The following is a 21,022-nucleotide window of genomic DNA, read 5'->3' as shown; positions in this document are numbered from 1 at the left end:
GGGAAAGAGGATGGCACTTGGGAGCTGTAGCTTTGAGCATCTTGCATGTACCTTCTTGGGCCATCTTCTTGCTGAAAACATTTTCATAGCTACACGAAAGCAGTTTGGTCTGATTTTGTTAAGACAAAAGATAAACAGCAAAGCCTCAGATATCATGAACTATGTTTTTGCCAACCAAAATGATCTGGAGAGTTTTCAAAGCATGTGCCAGTAGGAATGAAGCTCTTTGAAGTTCTACTCGGGGCTAATTGTGGTATTTATTAGATTTTTAATGAAAACCTTGTGAAGGGCCCATTATGATGTGTTCATATGAATGTGAAAGATATATTTGGCATTATAGGATTAAAATTTGCATGAAGAGAAAAAAGAACATAAAATTCCTTAATTGATTTGTCCTTTAAGCCCATTATTAAAAATTGGGGGTTTGTATATCACAACTGTGCTAAGTGGAGCTGTTCCAGTAATCCACATCCTTTTTAACAATTAATTTTTGGTTTAGAAGAAAATGTGGAAGCTGTGTTTAAAAGTGAATATATTGCGAACTATTTGGCTGCTTTTGCAGTGGTGCCAAATACCTAGTCTGATTTGGTTAGGCCACAATAAATTGGGTTCTTCACCCTACCATTCTTGCGACTAGAGAGGTTAATCACATTTTAAAAATATTTTCAAGAATTCATTTTTCCTTTTGTCTGTTTTGTTTATGTACTTCAATTATTTTGATCCTTTAATAGGTTTATTTTTAGATTTTTTTATCTGGCTACCCTACATTATTACCCTAATTTTAGGTCCAGATTTGAGTTTAGAGTTTAAAATAATTTGCAGTGTTAATATTAGTTCAAGTCTATTTTTTTTTTTTTGAGATAGAGTCTCACTCTGTTGCCTGGGTTAGAGTGCCATGGCGTCAGCCTAGCTCACAACAACCTCAAACTCCTGGGCTCAAGTAATCCTCCTGCCTCAGCCTCCCCAGTAGCTGGGACTACAGGCATGCGCCACCATGCCCGGCTAATTTTTTATGTATATATTTTTAGTTGTCCAGCTAATTTCTTTGTATTTTTTTTAGTAGAGATGGGGTCTTGCTCTTGCTCAGGCTGATCTTGAACTCCTGAGCTCAAACGATCCACCCGCCTCAGCCTCCCAGAGTGCTAGGATTACAGGTGTGAGTCACCGCGCCTGGCCTAGTTCAAGTCTATTTATCTAGTCAGCTGTAATACAGATGAGCTATGCTCTTTGTCTAATTTGAAACTTTGATTTTTACATACGCTGAATTAAAAATGTCACCCAAAGGGATATACAACATTTAATACTGATATTGAATGCATAATCTATTTATGGAACTAGGTTCTTGGCTGTGGGTACCTATAAATGCAATACATAGGTAACACTTGACTGTATAGGGGGAGGAAATAGAATTGCAATAAAGTAGGAGAGTGTTGATTGGATTTTACTGGGTCAGATGACTGTCTAGAAATAGGAAAAATAGCTCCTATGGGCTGACAGCCCTGACCAGATTGATAAGAAATGTAGTAAACACACTCAAATTAGTAAAAGGCCCCAGTCTCTTGACTTTTGCAGCCACGAAAATCATATATTCTAAGTTAGGGATCTGTAGACTTTTTCTGTAAATGTCCAGACAATAAGTGTTTTAGGCTTTGGGGCCATATGGTGTCTGTCACAACTATTCAACTCTGCCATTGTAGCACAAAAACAGCCATAGGCAATACATAAACAGATGTGTGTGGCTGTGTTCCAATAAAATTTTATTTATGGATACTGAAATTTGAATTTCATGTGCCTTTCATCTGTCACAAAATATTCTTTTTTTGTTCAACCCCTTAAAAATATAAAAGCCATTTTTAGTTCTTGGGCCATGTTTGGCCCACGGGCTATAGTTTGCTGACCCCTTACTCTGAAGGAACTCCAGAGCCAGCCTGGCTGTTCTAATCCCATGATGCTTTCCTGATCTGTTCGCAGTTTCCCAAAAGACATTCACTCTACCAGTGAGGGGCTAATCTGTCTATGTAGAAATGGGCTAGATTAGCTCTATACATTTCTGATAAAGCAATACTCCTGTTTTGGAAAGGACTTGGAATATAAACACATACACATGTATGTATGTATATATATCATATGATACAAACTGTGTTTATTCATAGATATAAATGATATATATGTATTCATATGTATGAATATTTGTATATACACACAGAAACACAAATGGAAAGACAAATGTGTTTTAGGATTTTAATTCTAGAACCATCCGTAATTTTCTATAGCTTTATCATAAAACTATACCTGTTTTAGTTACTTGAAGTTGATCTTGTAAGAGTATTTCTGACTTTTGAATCAACATCTTTTAGTTTTGGAAATTCTTTTTTGATTATACTCATTATTTGTTACACACTTTTTCTCATCTACAGCCCAGGAGTGTTCGCTGGATGATGACACCATTCTAATACCAATTATAGTTGGTGCTGGTCTTTCAGGCTTGATTATCGTTATAGTGATTGCTTACCTAATTGGCAGAAGAAAAAGTTATGCTGGATATCAAACTCTGTAACACTAATCCATATGTGATCTCTGTTACAAAATAATAAAGCAAATACAAGTTCCAACATGCAATATTGTTCAATTTAAGGTATATTTAGTTGCAGTCCTGCTCTTACAATGGGTGGTATGGGGGATTTTGAACTTAAAAAACCCTGCAAAACTATAAGTTACAAATTAGTCATGTGATTTTTGGTTTCCCCAACCAAGGAATTTAAAACTTTTATTTCTACAGCAAAAGACAAGTACAAAATCACCAGATAATAGATTCTATTTTATTGTTCTGAATTAGTATTTCAGTGTTTTCATTTTAGATATTCTGACTAGAAATATACAGTTTAGGAAAAATGATTTTTAAAAAGAGATTTTTTCCCCCTACATGTAGTTGAGTTGGGACAACATATTCTACATTGGATTTGTACTTGCTCCTTTTGCATATTTTGGGGGGTATTTTTGTTTGCAGGTTAATTTAGCTACTTCAGCATTGCTGCATATTTGACCTGTGAGAGATATGCTAGTAGATTTGAACATGGCCTCGTATTATGATGTTCTTAGCAATGAATACTTTTCTAATGCTTTTTCAATACATTTGTATTTAATGTGACTGTAATGACAAAAGATACAAAAGCTTTTTAAATTTCAGAATAAGTGTTAATCATATTGTTTAATACTTTAAAAAACTGGGTATTTCAATCTTTTAAATTGTAAGATACAAGACTATTCCAACTGGGCATTTCAATCCATTTTTTAGGTGCTTTAGAGATAATTGCTAGGCAGTGCCAATTGAGGGGCATTAGTCCTTTGTACCCATAAATTGGCCTCTCCATGCAGTACTAAAATGAATGCAGATTTTTCTTTAGCCTTCCAGTATTCTTTGTTGGTAGTAATGCATTTTATTTTTCTTTTCTTTTTCTTAAAGAAGAAATGCCAGTATGTCCTAGAACCTAGATAAAGAAGTGCACTTACACTTACAAAATAACTTGCACCTAACCCAGAAGTCTTGGTCTTCTCTTAGTCCATTAAAAAGTTGTTCTTTGTTTCCAGCTTGCATTGATTGCCACAACATTTACTAATTTGGCTTTCACATTTAAATGGTTCTGTGCTAATCAAAGCTGACATTGTTATTGTTCATTATGATGAAATCATTATTAATTCATGTACTTAGTATTCAGTTCTGTGCTCTGAGAGACGCACCAATTGTCCATTTACTGTGTACCACCTGATATTTATAGGAGAAAGCAAAACATTTCAGCTTGATAGTTAACACATCAAGTATTTCTTTCTGCTTCTAGGAGAACTTTTTTTTTGTATTGGAATGGCTGAGCAAATTTCAAGAAATTATTAATATGCAACCATATATGGAAGATTCCTGTGGGTTTTTTTGGGGGGGATTATGTGCCTCCCATTCACTAGAAATTGAGAAAATATCTGGGTTTCAAAATACTGATGTTGACTACATCAATATACACACACACATGCACACGGGCATGCATATACATGCACATATAGGCAATTGCATGCTAGCATGTGTATGTCTATAACTATCTTTCTAGTTATATTCGAGTGATAAATATTTTCTCTCACTTAAATTTGCTCTCTGTTAGCCTGAAAATCTTACTGACTCAGGATCAGATTCCTGATTAACCCCTTTCTTAGAGCTACATTCTGCTGGATTGCCAGCTTAAAAGCACTTCTTAAATACTAAATATAAATCTGATTTTAATTATTTTTTATTTAAACTGTGTTTCAGGGTAAAATTGTTAACCTTATAAGAATGAATTATAAGAACTTGGGCCTTAGATACTCCTGATGAGTCAAAACAAAGCAGCTTTTTTTAAAAAATAAAAATTGGAAGCACAAGTGGATGGCACTGGCTTAATGCTGTTAATGTTTCTAAAAATTTCTACATTTAGTTTATATGCCTGATTCATATTAAAATACCTCTAATAAGCACTGTTTTATAGAAAATCTGACTTCGGTGAATATTTTTGTATTTTACATGGGCCAGTTTATATACTGCCATTTACACCATTATTTGCTGTAGCCACATATTCTTTATACCTTTTGTAGTTTTATTTGTTTTACTGGGTTTACACCTTGATGGTAGCACTCTATTTGGTTTTGGGTGTTGTTTATGTTTTAGCATTTGTATAAAGAAACTGGTCCATGTAAATACTTTCCATGTTTTTTCCTCAAATGTTTAAAGCACTAGTTGATGTATGGTATCTCTCTTTAGATATTTGTCTGTCTGTTTACTCAACCTTGCTTCTAAAACAATAAAGATTCTTTTATTTCTTAAGGAAATTTGCTCACATTTTTTCCCGTTGGTTAATAGAAATACTTAGAAATACAACTAAATTGTTTCTAAAATGTTCTATGTACTGCGGTCTGGAAGAATAGTCCCATACTTAGGCCTCGACTGATGCTAGGCTGGCTACAGAATAAGAATTACCTGGGAAGGGTGTTATAAAAATACAGATTCCAGGCTCCATCCTTAGAGGATTTAACTTAGTGAGTCTGGGATGAGAGGTGTGAGGGGGTGTGTGTGTGTGTGTGTGTGTAAGCGCCCCTGCTGAATCTGATGCGTAACTGGTTAGGGAACCAGTGATCTAGAATATTTATTTCATAGTAAAAGCTTTAGAGTATCTCTTTGTATACTTACCTCAATTCCTAAGTTGAGGCTTATATTTAATATCTGTACATAGTGGCTTTACATTGCAGCCATACAAATTAAGCTGTTGATGTGAACCAAAGTAGGATTGTGTGCAATGTAGCTCTTAGATCACCCTAAAATACTTGAACCTTCAATTTCCAGAGTTTCCTACCCACTTTACCGTATCGCACAAGAAAATTTAGCAACGTAGCTGGTAACTCTCTTTTGGGTTACCTAGTTAAGCCATGTGAATGCCAGTTAGTCATCACAGCTTCCAACTCTGCTATTAGGTACCAATTGACTTTGTCCAAGTTGCTTAACTTCTAGGGTCTCAGTTTCTTTATCTAGCGGGTGGGGGCTTTACAATCCTGCTACTTTTATTTCTTTGAGTGATAGTTTCCATTTCACAGAATATAAATATACATCTGAGTATTTTAGAAGGAATCTGATAAGAAACTACTTGTTATGTATCAAGAACATACCTTACATTCAGTGTAAGATGCACCATCTTAAGTTTCCTGTATTTTTTCAGGAGGAATTCTTGTAAGACTCAGATGTTTTTAAGATTATAGCATTTCATCTGCTTATTTAGGTAGATAATGTTAAATTGTCTTGGGCTCATCTTTCTTCCACCCATCTTCTTTTACCCTAGTAGCTAACTTTCTGCATTAATATTTACTTATTTTTGAAACTACTGTAGACATTCATGAGTGATACTGAGTAGCGTCAAGTATCTTCTCAAATTCATATGATAAACTTCAAGCAGTTTGAATATAGATTGAAAAGGTATATAATAAATAAGATGTCACATAAGAATGTGATTCTTAATGCTGATTCTTCCAAAGACATTTTGACTCAATTGGTTTGTTTTCTTTTTTACTAAATTGCTCATGCTCCGTCAGTTGGTTTTTAAGAGGAGTTTTAGATTTTGTTGTAAATCTATGTCACCTTTCCAATTCTTATGCTGCAAATTATATTTGAAAAATTTCTGAACAAAATTAAAGATTAATAGTATTTTTTAATCTACATGAAAATTTTCATTGAAATTTCAGTGGCCATGGAACTTTTTAATCTTTAAAAATCTGTATTGCTTCTGTGGCTATTAAACTTTTCCACAAATACACTTTTCCTTTTCCCCAGAAATATTTTAAGTATGGTGTTAAGTGTACATTAGGCAAATAGGTCAGCTCATAATGACTTAAAGAATGAGATTTTCTTTGCTTCAGGATGCAATCCCATTAAAGTTACTGTTTTACCAAAATTTCTTTCCATTACCTAAAGAATTTTTAAAGGTTAAATTCATAAAATCAATAGTTATTATAAATTAATATTCACATACTAATTGAGAGCATTTTAAGTAAGCGACAGCATCTAGAAAGATCTTTGTATTAGTGGAATTGCCTTTTTGATCTACTCTGGGAATATTCATCTTACATGAAAGCCTTGTTGACAGTATTTATGAAAGTCATTTCAGTACTAGGTCAAATACCCAATTTGGGAAAAAGAAGACTATGAGTCCATTGCCAGAATAAGAAATTAATCTACTAATGAATTTTTTAAAGGCCAAGTTATATTAAATTCAAGGCATAATACTTTATGGTACGTGTCACCTAATAGTTTATGGGATGGGTGGTAATTTGGAAAATTGGAGGGGAGGAACTAGCTGGGTACTCTTAACACCATCTATTCACAAGTCATGTCTGGCAACCTCATCTATCTGGATTCTTAACAGAATCAAGAAGCAAGTAAAAAAGAGATCATTGAGCTGGCAGCCAAAGTCGATGTCAGAAAGTCTATAAACACCAGAGTTGCATCTTGCTCCCAGTTACTGCCCCAGAGGCTAGCAAAAAAAAAAAAAAAAAAAAAAAAAAAAAAAAAAAAAAAAAGCCTGGCACATTTCTTGAATGCAAGCACACTCAGAATTGTCTTGGAGCCTATTCATTCTTATCTTTGACACAATTCTAATAAGCCTAATTATCTGATTTATCAATCCCTGGTAGATTGCAAGCTAACTGGAGAACTAGGGCAATAAGAGGCAAGGAAATGGGAAATAGTGAGAAGTAGCGGTTAACATTCTAGCGTTTTTCTTTCCTGCAAGTATATCCATCTGTACCATTCTTTCCTCCTTTCTAGTCTCAGGGTAGATTTTCTTTTCCTGGTCAGTACTTCTGGAATCCCATTCCTCCCACCTCTTAGGACACTGTGTACCATTCAGCATCTTCAACCTGTCAATTGCTAATGGCTCTTTCCCTTATCCTATAAACATTTAAGTCTCTTGCACCCTGAAGCTGTCCTTTATTGTACCTATGTCCACTTCTAATTACCTCCTTATTGTCCTCTCTTTTCTTAATCATTCTAAACTTAGCAAAATGAATATTGTATGTTCCCCATTCCAAGTTCTTTGTGTTTTTTGTTTGTTTGTTTTTTTCTGAGACAGGGTCTTGCTCTGTCACCCAGGCTGGAGTGCAGTGGTGCGATCATAGCTCACTGCAGCCTCAGACTCCTGGGCTCAAGTGATCCTCTTGCCTCAGCCTCCCAAGTATTAATAGCTGGGACTACAGGCACACACCACCATGCCTGGCTAATTTTTCTTATCTTGTTGTGGACATGGGGTTTCGCTATGTTGCTCAGGCTGATCTTGAACTCCTGACCTTAAGCGATCCTTCCGCCTCCATTCTAAGTTCTTGATGTCATAACCAATCACTTCCCATTCACCCCTTAACTTACAGCAATTTGACTCATACGCCCCACCCTAAATGTTGCTAGATCCAATGGACATGTTTCAAGCTTTTCTGATATTTTACACTATTCTTCCACCCCAGTTGAAACTCTTTCGTTCCTTGGCTTCTGTGGTACCAATTTCTACCTGCCTTTTCTACTTCTTTTCTTGCTCCTTTGTCTATCCCCTAAGTATTGGTGTTCCCAAGAGTTTTGTTTCTGGTCCTCTTTTTATTGTACTTTCCCTTACAACTATCTTGTCCGTGGTTTTAACCCCCACTTAGGTTCATATAACCTGTTCATTGGGACACAGGCATCTTAAACTCAACATATGCAAAAACTGAGCATCTCTCTCTTCCACGTATCCTTTTTCACACCCCCCCCACATAACTACAAATAAAACAAAACAAATGCATATATTCTTCCTCTTGTATTTCCTATCATGATGAATGGCACTAGCATCTACATAATCACTCAAGTGTGGAATTGGCAACCATTCTATTATCTCCTCTGTGATACCTGCTACATCCATTTAGTCAATTCTGCCTTCTAATTTTGTCTCCATTCTGTCTCTTCTGCATCTCTTCTGCACTTCATTAACCTAGTACTGGACTGGCGATAGAGGCCCCTCCTAACGTACTACCCTCAGTCTTCCATCTGCCATAACTTCTGAAACAAATATCCTGCATAAAATCCTGCTGCTGAAATTGTTTTTTTTTAATCAGAATAAGGCCAAACTACCTAAGAGCATACAGTGCCTTTGTGAGCTTGTGTCCTTGTACACTTTTTCTGCCTCCTGTTCAGCCAGGAGTACCTCTTGATCTGTTCTAGCTATGCCAACCTGCTTGTATTTCCCTTGAAGTGCCATGTCTTTTTACCCTCCATATTTTCATCTGTCCGTGTGATATTTCTTATACCCAGAACACCTTTCCCCTGTTACCTGCATGGTTAATTCCTACTCATCCTTAAAAACTCAGCTCAAGTGTCACCTTTTCAAAGTGTATCTTGTGTAATAAGGTTGAGTTTGAGTGTGCCTCTGAAATGCTTCCATGACACTTTGTGTTGCCTGCCCCTCATTGTTATGCATTGAGTTCTTATATCTGCTTTGTATAGTTCATTTGGTGAGTTACTACTTCACAATCTGCAGTATTTCAGGCACTGTGCTTCTTCAGCATCGTAACAGTTTGCCTCTGAAAGCTCACAGCCTGATCATCAAGGAAAGGTTAATTATATTTATTCATTATCTTTTGTTTAAGAAATCTGGGAAGTATGTGATCATTTTAATACATCTTTCATCCAAAATGACTGCATTTTTTATTTGGTACTTAAAAGTGTATGATTTGGTTATTTGGAAAATCACTTTTGTGGAACATCTCATTTGCTGATAATGAATGCCAATGACTTGTTACCTTGGTGTAAAAAAACAAATCATGCGTGTTGGGAAGTGCTGTCATTTTAACTTAAAATTGACAGATTTGAAATTTTGTCACTGTTTCTGTTCTCAATTGTCCTTTCTCTACATCTAGCTCAAGACTGCAGTGCAGATGACGACAACTTCCTTGTGCCCATAGCGGTGGGAGCATCCTTGGCAGGAGTACTTATTCTAGTGTTGCTGGCTTATTTTATTGGTCTCAAGCACCATCATGCTGGATATGAGCAATTTTAGCATCTGTAACCTGATTGATTATATAGAAATGCATGCAGATAACAAGATTTTCTTGCCTTTCAGTTTTTGAAACACTTTGCTTCTTAAAATTGATATGTTGAAACTTTAATTTTTTTATCAGCCCTAGCATTTTGAGATCAGTCTTTATTAATAAAAACTGTTCTCTTTGATCAGCTTAAAATCAAAAGTTGTATTTACTGGTCCTGGAGACAAACTTGTTAAGAAGAACATCGGTGTGCAGTGTTTTAAGGTCTACCTTAAGAAGCCTTGGCCAAATTTTGATCCTAAACTAAGATGCCTTAAACTTATTAACATGGCCATTATAAGGATAAAATATGTAGTTGTGTCTTAATGAAATTAATAAATATTCTTTCACTACCGGTGTTCTGTTTCAATGTATAAGAACTATCTTGATTTAAACTCGTTACCGTGCCTTTGCATGAAGTTCATTAAATAAATATTGATGTGGCATAAATGCCCATAAGATATGTTTCAAACTTGGGTTTTAGTTGATTGAAGTAGAGACTGTCCTCAGGACCATCGGCATTTTTAAGGTTATGTGAATTTTGCTGATTTCTTTGAGTTCAAGTTAAGAATGAAGTCAGTATCTCAGGCTTGTGATTTTTCCCTAGGTACAAAACAAACCCAAGAGGCTACAACAGAACTTAAACTGGCTTCAGAATTAGTGTTTTTAAGAGAATTGTTTATTTTTCAGCACTATAGACTGAAAAGACTCAAGCATATTTAACCACTTGCCTTTTTTCCCCCTTGTGTTTTGCTCTTCCTTGGATGCCTGATTAGCATTGAAAGATAGAAATATTCTATGAACTAATTAGGACAGATTGTGTTGTGTTTCTCTACCTCATCTTGTTGATCTCTGGAGCATTAAAATCTATTTAGTGTTGTCATCAGACTGGTACTTATGAAATGTAAGCTAACAGCAATCTCAGAAGGGAGGCAGTGAAGCATAGCAACTAGGCTCTTCCTCCTTCAAGACAGCCCCTGTGGGGCAGCGTGTAGATGGGGTGTAGAGAGAAGCTGTTGGCATTAAAATGAGCTAGATAATCAGCCCTTGTTGAAGCATATTCCGTAGTATAAGTACAACACAGATATCAAACATATAGATAAATAAGATGGAAGCTTAATAGATGAGAAGACTTTCCCATTGAAGTATTATTTTATTAAGTCATTTAGTGTATATACTGGCATGTTCAGAGTGTCTGTAACTTACTGATTAACAGTACAGTATATCTTGTACCCAGCTGTTGGTCTCTGTTTGAGGGCTTTCAGTAAAAATAATCAATCCTTTCAACATAGGCTAATGTGGTTACTGAAATTGATGTTATGTACTCAGAATTGTAGCAACTTTTTTATGAATGGCAAAAGTGCAAGAGGAAGAAAAGTTAGAATTAGAGGAAAAATGCAAGTTATTATTCAATAAAAAAATCACACCAAATATCACATTTTGTTAGTTGCATTAGATTTATACTGGAAAGGACCTTAAAGATTATTTACTCTAACCTCATAATTTTATAGAAAGAGGAGTGACTTCACTGAGGTTGCGTATCTAGTGGGCAACAAAACCATTATGAGCATTTTGATAAGAACTGCCCCAATAAAATCTATTCACCCAATAGTAAAACAACTAGTGGTTTAAACTTGAAATTATGAGATCAGAATTGGACACTTTGAACTTCTATACTATATTTTGCTTAAGTATTATTATTTTTTTAGAGACAGGCTCTTATTTTGCTCAGGCTGGCCTTAAGTGATCCTCCCAGCTTGGCCTCCCAAAGTGCTGGGATTACAGGCATGATTAAGTACTTTTTTATGGCAGGCTCTAATCTAATATGATGCTTAAGTATTCTTAAAGTACTAAATATTGGCTTTGTCAATAATAATATGCTGAAACACTCCTATTTTGATCTCTGCTGCTTCAAAATCTAAACCCTCTCAGATGGGATCACAAACATGGGAGGAAAAGAAAAGGGAATGAACAGTTGTTGACCATTTGATGTGTATCAGATGCTTTAGAAATATAATTGTGTTTAATCTTCAAGTATTATAGTGTAGGTATTATTATCTGCCTTCTACAGATGAGGAAATTGAGGCCCAGTTTAAATAACTTGACCAAGGTCCTTTAGCTAGTACTTGAAGGGGTAAAAATTCAAACTCAGTTCTGTCCAAATCCAGAGCTCAAAATCAACATTGCATACATTGCCTTCCTGGTGGTCCAGTGGAATGGACAGCAGTGTATTAGATTCTGCTATTATTCGTTCAGGTCACCGCTCAGCTAAAAATAATGATAACCTGATAGCTACCTAATGCCTGTGTGAAACAAATTAAACTGCATTTACCTGATCCTAAGTCTTTTTGTTTGTTTGGTTTTTTTTGTGAGACAAAGTCTTGCTCTGTCACCCTGGGTAGAGTGCAGTGGCGTCATCCTAGCCTCATAGCTCCCTGCAACCTCAAACTCCTGGGATCAAGTGATCCTCCTGCCTCACCCTCCCCAGTACCTGGAACTACAAGCACACGCCACCACGCCCCACTAATTTTCCTATTTTTAGTAGAGATGGGGTCTGGCTCTTGCTCAGGCTGGTCTTGAACTCCTGAGCTCAAACAATCCTCCCGCCTCAGCCTCCCAGAGTGCTAAGATTACAGGTGTGAGCCACTGTGCCCAGCCCCCTAAGTCTTTTTTAACTTAAATTTTATTACTTATACAGAATTGTTATCTATACTTTAATGATAGATATGGCAAAGGACAAAGGGAGTGAGGAAATACACAGACAGTGGTTTTAAGTGTAGATGATAGATAGCTCCTTTCCCCATGCCATTAGAAAATCAAACATAAAATCTTCCCATTCTGTATTTTGGACCTTCCCCATTTTTTCCTTAACTTCTGCTTTTCGTATTGAGAAATTCAGTGTGATTTTAGATGAAGTGGTAATGAGAGATGTAGGATGATCAGTTGCTTAGGAATATTTGGGTGGATATTGAGAAAATAAGAAAATAGAAATAATGCTAGAAAAGACTAACCTGTGTATCCTTTGAAAATGCTTGTTTCTTATTTGCTTGTTTCTACCTAATTGCATTTACTAATTTCCTTGCTCTCTGTCTGTTCTTTTCTAACAGCTGAAGAATGTTCTGCTGACTCTGACCTCAACTTTCTTATTCCTGTTGCAGTGGGTGTGGCCTTGGGCTTCCTTATAATTGTTGTCTTTATCTCTTATATGATTGGAAGAAGGAAAAGTCGTACTGGTTATCAGTCTGTGTAATCAATTAAATCTAGTGCTTTTTGTCTTTTTGCTATCAGAAGTTATGTTTCCATTGGCTAAAAGCCAGGAAATGCTGTGCAATAGATTGTTTAAGATATGCTGACTAACCTCAGTGAGTTGCTAGCTAACTTGGGCATGAGTAGCGCTATGTAAGAAAAAATGTATTAGAAACAGTTACTTTTTTTCTATTTTTTCCTCCTTTGTCAAAGTGTAATTGAAAGAAAAATTTGGCTTAGAATTTAAGTAAATAATGATTTTAAGCCTCTGGATCCAATTATGAGAGCATTTCTACTGAAGTATAATTTTATATGTTGCAGTTACTTGTATTTTGCTACTTTGATGTTATTTGCAAAAATCAAAGCTGTTAGATAATTTACCTTGCTTCAGGAAATAAATTCAAGAACATAATGAATTCATTTTCATTGGTGGCAAACATAAAATTTGATTTATAATGAGACTCCTGATCAGCATTATTTAAATTTGTTTTTATGTTGGCTAAAAAAAGAAAGAAATGGCTTAATGATATTGTATTTAATAGCAAAAGTTTGAATGTTTTCTCCAATACTGTTAGTGGCTACTGTATTTTAACAAGATGTATTTTTTTTTCTTTCTGGAGTTTGGAATATATTGATTATCTATCTCAGACTTGACATTTGTGCTGAAGGATGAAGTATCTGTTTTTTTTAAGGTGTTGATTTAGAATGGGTTATGGTTTTTTAAGGTTATGATTTAGAATGTTTTTCCTCTCAGAGCCTTAACTTGTTCAGAAAGTTAATTCATCCTGCACTAAAAAAAAGCTTCTATATATTTTGTGTGCCTCCTGCACTTTCCCATTCCCTGTATGAATAAGTTCTAATTGATATTTTTAATGTATTGATTTCTTTTTTCTCGCAGCAGCAAGTGCTAACTCTAATGGCTAGTGGGCCCTGATGTGTCATCAGTCAGATGGCTGCCTAGCTGGACCAAGATTATTCTGTAAATTTGTTGATCTTGATATAGACTTATATTCCTGTAGGGACCTCTAATGGCTCTGGCTTCTGGAGTAAGGTACTAGAGTACCTTGTGTCTGCTTGATTGGTTGAATTGCCCTTTTATTTGGAAACACAGTGTTGTGGTTGTCTAGGGCCCAAATGGCTGCTTTACACACCTATCATTAGCATAAGGCAGATGTTTACTTTATCAAGCGATTTTACCCACATATAACTAAAAACAAAAGTTCCCAAAGATCTGCCTTTATTTCATAAATTTTCCTTGGATTAAAAAATTAAGCCTGAACCTTAAATAAAGTTAGTTTGTTATTAAATCCAAGGATTAAGTCCCAATCTACCTCTCAGCAAAATGCAGATGCTTATCACTGTACTGATGCCATTAACTGATGCCAGAACTCTTTGGCAATAACTGGAATTACAAAATTTTGTTAAAAAGAAAATTCAACATCTATCTTTACTATCTTAATCTATATGTCTATCCCAAAAACATATATTCCAAACTGGAGTGGAAAGTCAGATTGTTCAATTGCACATCCTTTAGAATTCTGTAGCTCTGACTTGCAGATTCAAGCTTTCCTCTATTTGCTAAGTATGTTAAGAATGTTTTCTTTTAAAATGTTCTCCTTTGAGAACAACTGCTTATTTGTTATTTGGTAAAAGGCATTCGATCAAAATGATGGCACCATAAAGAATAGTGGCTTCATTCCAATACATATTTTTGAGATGGTTGTCTAGGAGCCAGATTAGTTAAATCAGCATGTGACCTTGCTAGGTATGTGAATTTGGAAGTTCAGATACATTCAAAATCATAGGTTCATTTAAAAGTTTTCTACCTTTTGGGTAAGAGATTAATATCACTAATTTTTCATTAGATATCATGGCTCTATCTTAGATAACTAGCAAACGTATCTTTAATTCTTTGAGAATTAAAATACAAAATATTAACAGAGGGTTAAAAGCTGCTTCAACTCCAATAAAATACAGGAAACTCAAAATCTATGATCTAAGTGCTCAATTAGCTTTGCTTACTGAGTTCATTTTTATGTCAATACAACAGTGGATCAGACAGTAGGACTTTGAACTCATGAATATAAAGAATTGCATTTCACCTAAGCTATTTTGGAAGAACTGATGCTTGCTGCTACCTAAAGTTTTGGATATATCAATTTAGAGACTGAATTAATACCTGCAAAATAAAGCATACTGTGGTACTCCTGTTTGATCTGATATGTGTGATTTTAGATTGATGGATTAAAAAATAATAAAGATCATACATTCCATGTCCCTATTGATAACTTCATTTTTATTCCATATCCTCAGCCTTAAGAGCTTAGATTGATTTGTGTAACCTAAGTTCCTTAAATTCTAGTCTATTGAATTGTCAACAGAAACCATATGATCTCGTGGGTCTGCAACTTAAGTCCTATCATTAGGAAAGCATTAGAAGCTTTAGTATAGATACTTCAAATAGAGAGACCTACATAGTTATGAAAATTCCAAGAAAATATTGAAAACAAAAATATGGAAAGCTAACAAATGTAAGAGTAGCTTATTATAAATATACTTTCAGCTTATGTCTGTCTGCATTGACGAACTATACTTATTGTTGAAGTTCATTCCATTCTGAGCAAGATATACCTCAGGGATATGTAAGGCCAGGGAAGGAGCCATCTCCACTTTCTGAAAATTCCTTTAAATTCCATACAACCCAGTCAAATGCTCAGTTGTTGTATGATTGGATTAAATGACAACACATACATAAACATACTCCTTTTTACATAAGGGGCATTTTTGGTGGGAGAAGGAACTGAACATTGGTTCCCTCCATAATTCCTGAATAATAGAGTTTCATTTTCTGGTTGTTAGACATTTAATAGCTTTTAATTAAGTCCAAAAGCGGCCTTACCTTGCATTTGCAAGACTGGTGAGAGAGTCTCAATAGAACCTCTCTTTCTTGTCTCAGCTCCTTCGTTGAATATACATCACAACTCTGCACCTCACAAGGCACTTTAAGATTACTGATAGCAAGAAGAGTGGTTCTATATATGTTACTGTGAGGGTTAGTATGTATCTAAAAAGTCGACTTGGGGGATCATCTTTTTAATTTCAATGTGTTCACTCTGAATGCTAGAACTGCCTTTAGAATTCTAAGGAAATGTTTTCCTTTTCCTTGGTTTTTACTGTCTGTATGTATCATGATGCCAGTGTAAATTTGGGTCCCTTTATCAAGAGGCATGCATAATGAACAGGAGAGATGTTAGTATACAATGCATTTTTAGTAGAACAAAGCTGCTGTAGTTTTATTGAGCAGTTCCAGTGCTGTGTACTTTACACACATTATTTCATGTAATAATTCTGAGGTTGAGGGTATCATTCCCAGTTTACAGATGAGGTAAGTGAGGCTTGAATTGGTTACTTAACTAAAGTCGCATGGGAATAAATGTCAAAACGAACATTGGAACACAGTTCTTTCTGTCTCCAAAGACCATGCTCTTAATCACTACACATCCTGCCCTTCTAAGAAACAATAGATTTTAAAAAACACGCCTTACATTAAATGGTTACAGAAATCTGACTTTTGTACTCTTCTGTCCTGTATGTAGTCACCTTATAAATGTTCTTCAATATTCTTAAAATAACTTGAGTTTTGTCCAGTGCACTTGAGGGGCAGACGAATGTTGTGGCAGCATGCCTTTTGAAAGATCAAAACCAAGGCCAGTTTGCACTGTACCTCATCAGTAATAGTAAGCCCTGAATGTCACTTTTTTCAGGGTAGCCTCATCTAGTTATTCTGATCACATATCATTATCATTCTGCCCTCAAACTCTTCTGCACCATGAATCATTTTGACTGTGCACTAGTGTGTTTAAGAGACTAAATGGAACTGTCTTTCTCCTCACTTTCCTTAAATTAATGCCATCCCTACCCCCCAGCCCCAGTCATCACTTGGCTTTAAGTGCAGTGTAGCCATGACACTCAGCAATCCTTGCTAGGTGGTTTTGAACCTCAACACACAGTTCCTACTCCCAAATCTAAAGCTTTCTGGAAAGGCTTTCAAGAAATCCTTACCCACATATTTAAAGTTTCCAGCCATAATCTGCAACACCTTCCACCCCCACCTCATCTGTTACTTTCCTGTACTCACTCTACTCCAGCCATACTAGCTCTCTTGCTACTCCTCAAGCACTCACCACAAGACCCTTGTATTTGCTCCATCTTCCACCTGGAAAGATCAACCCCCAGCTGTCTTCATGGCTTGTACTCTCATGCCAATCACCTTGTCAGTGAAGCATTCCTTAACCACCTTATTTAAAATAGCACCAGCCACCACTTTCCATCCCCCGATCCTGTTCACTTATTACATATCACCATCTGAAAATTATATATTTCACTTGTTAATCTGTGTTTCATGTATATTTCCAATGAAAGCAGGAATTATTGCTGTGTCTACTACTCTGGCCCAGTCCCTGGAAGAATGCCTGGCACATAATTCACATGGAATACATATTTGCTGAATGAATGAATGGCCATCTTGTGTGATAGCTAAACATTTATTAAGCATTTAATACTTTATTTCATGAAATCTAAGATGCCATCAATTGTAAGATAAATACTGCCAATCAAACTGGTCATGAGAGGCCTACTGATTTCAAAGATGTTAAAATTTGAAAAAATGTACATCTTGGATTGATAGGTTCAGGGCATTGTGGAGAGTGCTGTATGTGGATTATATTATCTACCACTAATCATTAGTTACTGATCAATTAACAACTTATCACATATAATCTAATTATATAATCTAGTGATCTGAGCCAGGTCAGACAGCCAGTAAACCAGGATTCAAATGCAAGCAGTCTGAGCCAGTGCCTTTAAGCATTCTGTCATTATAACCTTCCTTTAGTACAACATACTTGTACCAATTTCAATTCCACAAACAAGTCTGTATCTATGGTTGTTGTTATATAATTTTCAATTTTAAAGCAGAAAGACTATTTATTATTCACTTTTCCTTCTTTTAAGTGCTATATAACATACTATGGGAGGTTTGTCAGAACAGAATTTGATTCCTGGCTCTTACCACACAGTAGCTTTGTGACCTTGGACAAGTTACTTAACCTCTCTAAGCCTAGGTTTTCTCTATCTGTGAAATGGAGATGATACTACTATCTATCTTGTAAAGTTTTAAATCACATAAGGTAATGCCACCAAGTACATGGTAAGCAATAAATATTAGCTTTTTATGACATATCAATTTGGACTTTCTAAAGATGATAAATATCAGATGTTTAGATAAGACCATGGAAAGAGGAATTGGATAGAGAACATGGCTGAGATACAACCTTCAGGAATCGAAATCTACTCAAACTAGGTTAGAAAAAGAATGAATTGTGAAGTTACAGGTTAAGTCTCACAGAATCCAGTTGAAGGAAGTATATCTATGACTCAAAGGAATATAGAATTTGATTATAAATCTTCAACTGAGAAAATACACAACAGGTGGTGACTACCAAGAAAGTTTAGAAAAAGATGAATAATCAGTGATAATTTGCACTGCATTTATTAAAATGTGTTATAAAGCTGGAGTCAAGTGTTAGGTGGGTGTAAGAATAGACCAACAGTTCAAAGGACAAGACACAGTATACACACATAATACACCAGTATGTGTATATACATTAGGTATTATGTATGTATATACAGTGTGTGTATATATTAATATATACATTTGGTATTTGATAAAGATGTTCTTTTCAGATGAATGGGGAGAGAATAGAACATTGAAAAATGATGCCGAGATACTAAGATGCTAGGATAATTATCTTGAGGAAAAATATAGATACCTCCCTCACAATACCAAAATAAATTCAAGGATAATTAGAATTAAATTTTAAAAAATTTATATATTTTTTAAAAACCTATAAAGATATTGAATCAAATATAGATGACTGTTTATCTTATCTCAAAATAAAGAAGGCCTTCCTAGGAATAAAAGAAAAAGAAGGAATGACAGTGGGAAATATTTCAATATATAAAAATTTAATGCTTCTGACCATTAAAATGCCACCAGACACAAATTTAACCTACAAACAAGGAAAAATACTTTTTTTTAAGGAAAAATACTTTTAAGTGTGACAAATAGTTAAGTTCATACCCTTACTATCAAAGAAATAGCAAATGATGAATATTCCATGAGTAAGCTGGAATAAGGACATGAACAGCTAAATCATGACAAAAGAAAGATATATAGATAAGCAATTTGAAAAAATGTTCCATCTTCCTAGTAAACATAGAAATACAGGTTGAGTATCCCTTATCTGAAATGCTTGGGACCAGAAGTATTTTGGATTTAAGATTTTTTTCAGATTCTGGAATATTTGCACTATACTTACTGGTTGAGCATCCCTAATCTGAAAATCTGAAATGCTCCAAAAAGCATTTACTTTGAGCTTCATGTCAGCATTCAAAAAAGTTTAGGATTTTGGTTGGATTTCAGATTTTCAAATTAGGGATGCTCGACTTGTATAAATTAAAACCAGATACCTTTCAAACTTGCTATTTTTAATAATATTTACTCTTGGCCATGGTACAGAAAACTGCACACTAACACAATGTTGCGAGTGAAAATAAAAATCTGGAAACAAGTTAAATGCCCAATAAGCCCTATAAGATAGAACTGGTTAAGTATATTGTGAAACATTGACATGACAGAATGTATAAAAGCTATTTAAAAATCACAGTCTCAATAAGAATATGAGACTATACTCATGTCTTAATGAACATTAAAAAGAAATGTGTACCATTCTGTTTTGGTAAGTAGATCTCGCTCTCTCTCTCTCTCTCTCTCTATCTGTCCATATAACTGCTCCTCTACCACCCAGAAAGTGCTTCTCCCTATCCCTATAGCCTCCCACATGCTGGGTACTGAGTCTGTCACAAGAGGGTCCAGATTGGAGTCACTACTTCTACAGTTGAGTAGCCCACAAAAGAATATGTACTGGTTCCTGTCTTGGTGTGTGTGTGTGTGTGTGTGTGTGTGTGTGTGTGTGTGTGTGTGTGTGTAAAGTAAATACATCAAAGTATAAACAGTAGTCACCTCCAGGTTTGGGCATTATGGATGTTTTTCATTGCCTTTCATAGTTCTGTTTTGGTGAATGTTGTTGACTTTGATAATCAGAAGGGCCTCAGGAAAATGATTTCCCAAGAGAGTGGGTTTTGAATCTCCTTGGTTCTTTTTTTGTGTTTCTTCGTTTCTAGTGTTGGTGCTAGAAAAAAAAAAGTGGCGGAAGGAGAGGATTGGGGACATGGCTCCTAGGGGTGTTGGCCTCATTCTTTCTTTCATTCTACACGTAAGTGAGAGCTGGTCCCATGAGAGGACAAAGCCTTCATTTCTACCAGATATCAGGGCACTCTCCTCATTTGAAACTTTTTTATCACAAATTCATTTATTTTACATTGTTCATTTGTCCAGTCACCTGGCCTTGATCATGCACAGCTCTCTGGCCCCCATAGGGATACAGAAGCACACTTATCATCAGTTCCTCCTGTGACACCTGAAAGGTGCTTCTCCCCATCTCTATGTGCTGTCTGCAGAGGACCTCACAGAAAAGGTCCAGGGTGGAGCCACTGCTTGCAGTTGAGTGAGATGAATGGAAGTGGAAGTGTTGATGCCAAGGGTCTTGGTGGGGATAGAGGTGAGGGACATGTTGACCACTGCATCTCTGTCTCCTGCATCTCTGACTGTGCAGGTTTCACCAGGCCAACACCCCTAGGAGCCATGGCCTCAATCCTCTCCTTCCACCACCTCCTTTTCTAGAAGCAACACTATTCACAGCAACCAAGCCTAACTCTTGCCATCTCCACCCACTTCCCTCTCCATCAGACTGCCTCTAGACTCAGAGTCCCTCCATTATTGTTAATTCTATGGGTTAAGGTTTTGGCAGACCCTGTTAAGTGCTATTTATTAATTGGTAAGAGTAAAAGGTCAAGGCACTGTCCTATAGTAGAAAGAACACGGAATTTGGTGCCAGGCAAATTGAGGTTTGAACCCAGGCTTCACCAACTCCCAATTGAATTACCTTGTGTAGGTGGTTGAGTTGCCATAGCTGTAAAATAGAGTAGAATATTCTCCTTGAAGAACTATTAACAAGGGTATCTATTATACCTATACCTTACAGAGCTG

General features: G+C 35.8%; 1 protein-coding gene across 2 annotated transcripts in view; it reads left to right on the top strand.

Moving 5' to 3' along the window:
* Positions 1–9,959, top strand: part of LAMP2 (lysosomal associated membrane protein 2) — a 34,870-nt gene extending 24,911 nt beyond the window's left edge. The window contains exon 9 of one of the 2 annotated variants that reach the window (XM_045538758.1): positions 9,442–9,959. In XM_045538758.1, the coding sequence (XP_045394714.1) occupies positions 9,442–9,581 (140 nt within the window). In that variant the 3' untranslated portion in view covers positions 9,582–9,959. Of the gene's footprint in view, positions 1–2,417; positions 4,844–9,441 lie in introns of those variants that run through there. The other variant, XM_045538759.1, reaches the window with a different exon arrangement.
* Positions 9,960–21,022: the final 11,063 nt, after the last annotated feature.

This window comes from Lemur catta, chromosome X (genome assembly GCF_020740605.2).
Source record: "Lemur catta isolate mLemCat1 chromosome X, mLemCat1.pri, whole genome shotgun sequence".
Classification (NCBI taxonomy): Eukaryota; Metazoa; Chordata; class Mammalia; order Primates; family Lemuridae; genus Lemur; species Lemur catta.
Note: the sequence above shows the minus strand (reverse complement) of the source record. Positions and strands in the feature narration are given on the sequence as shown.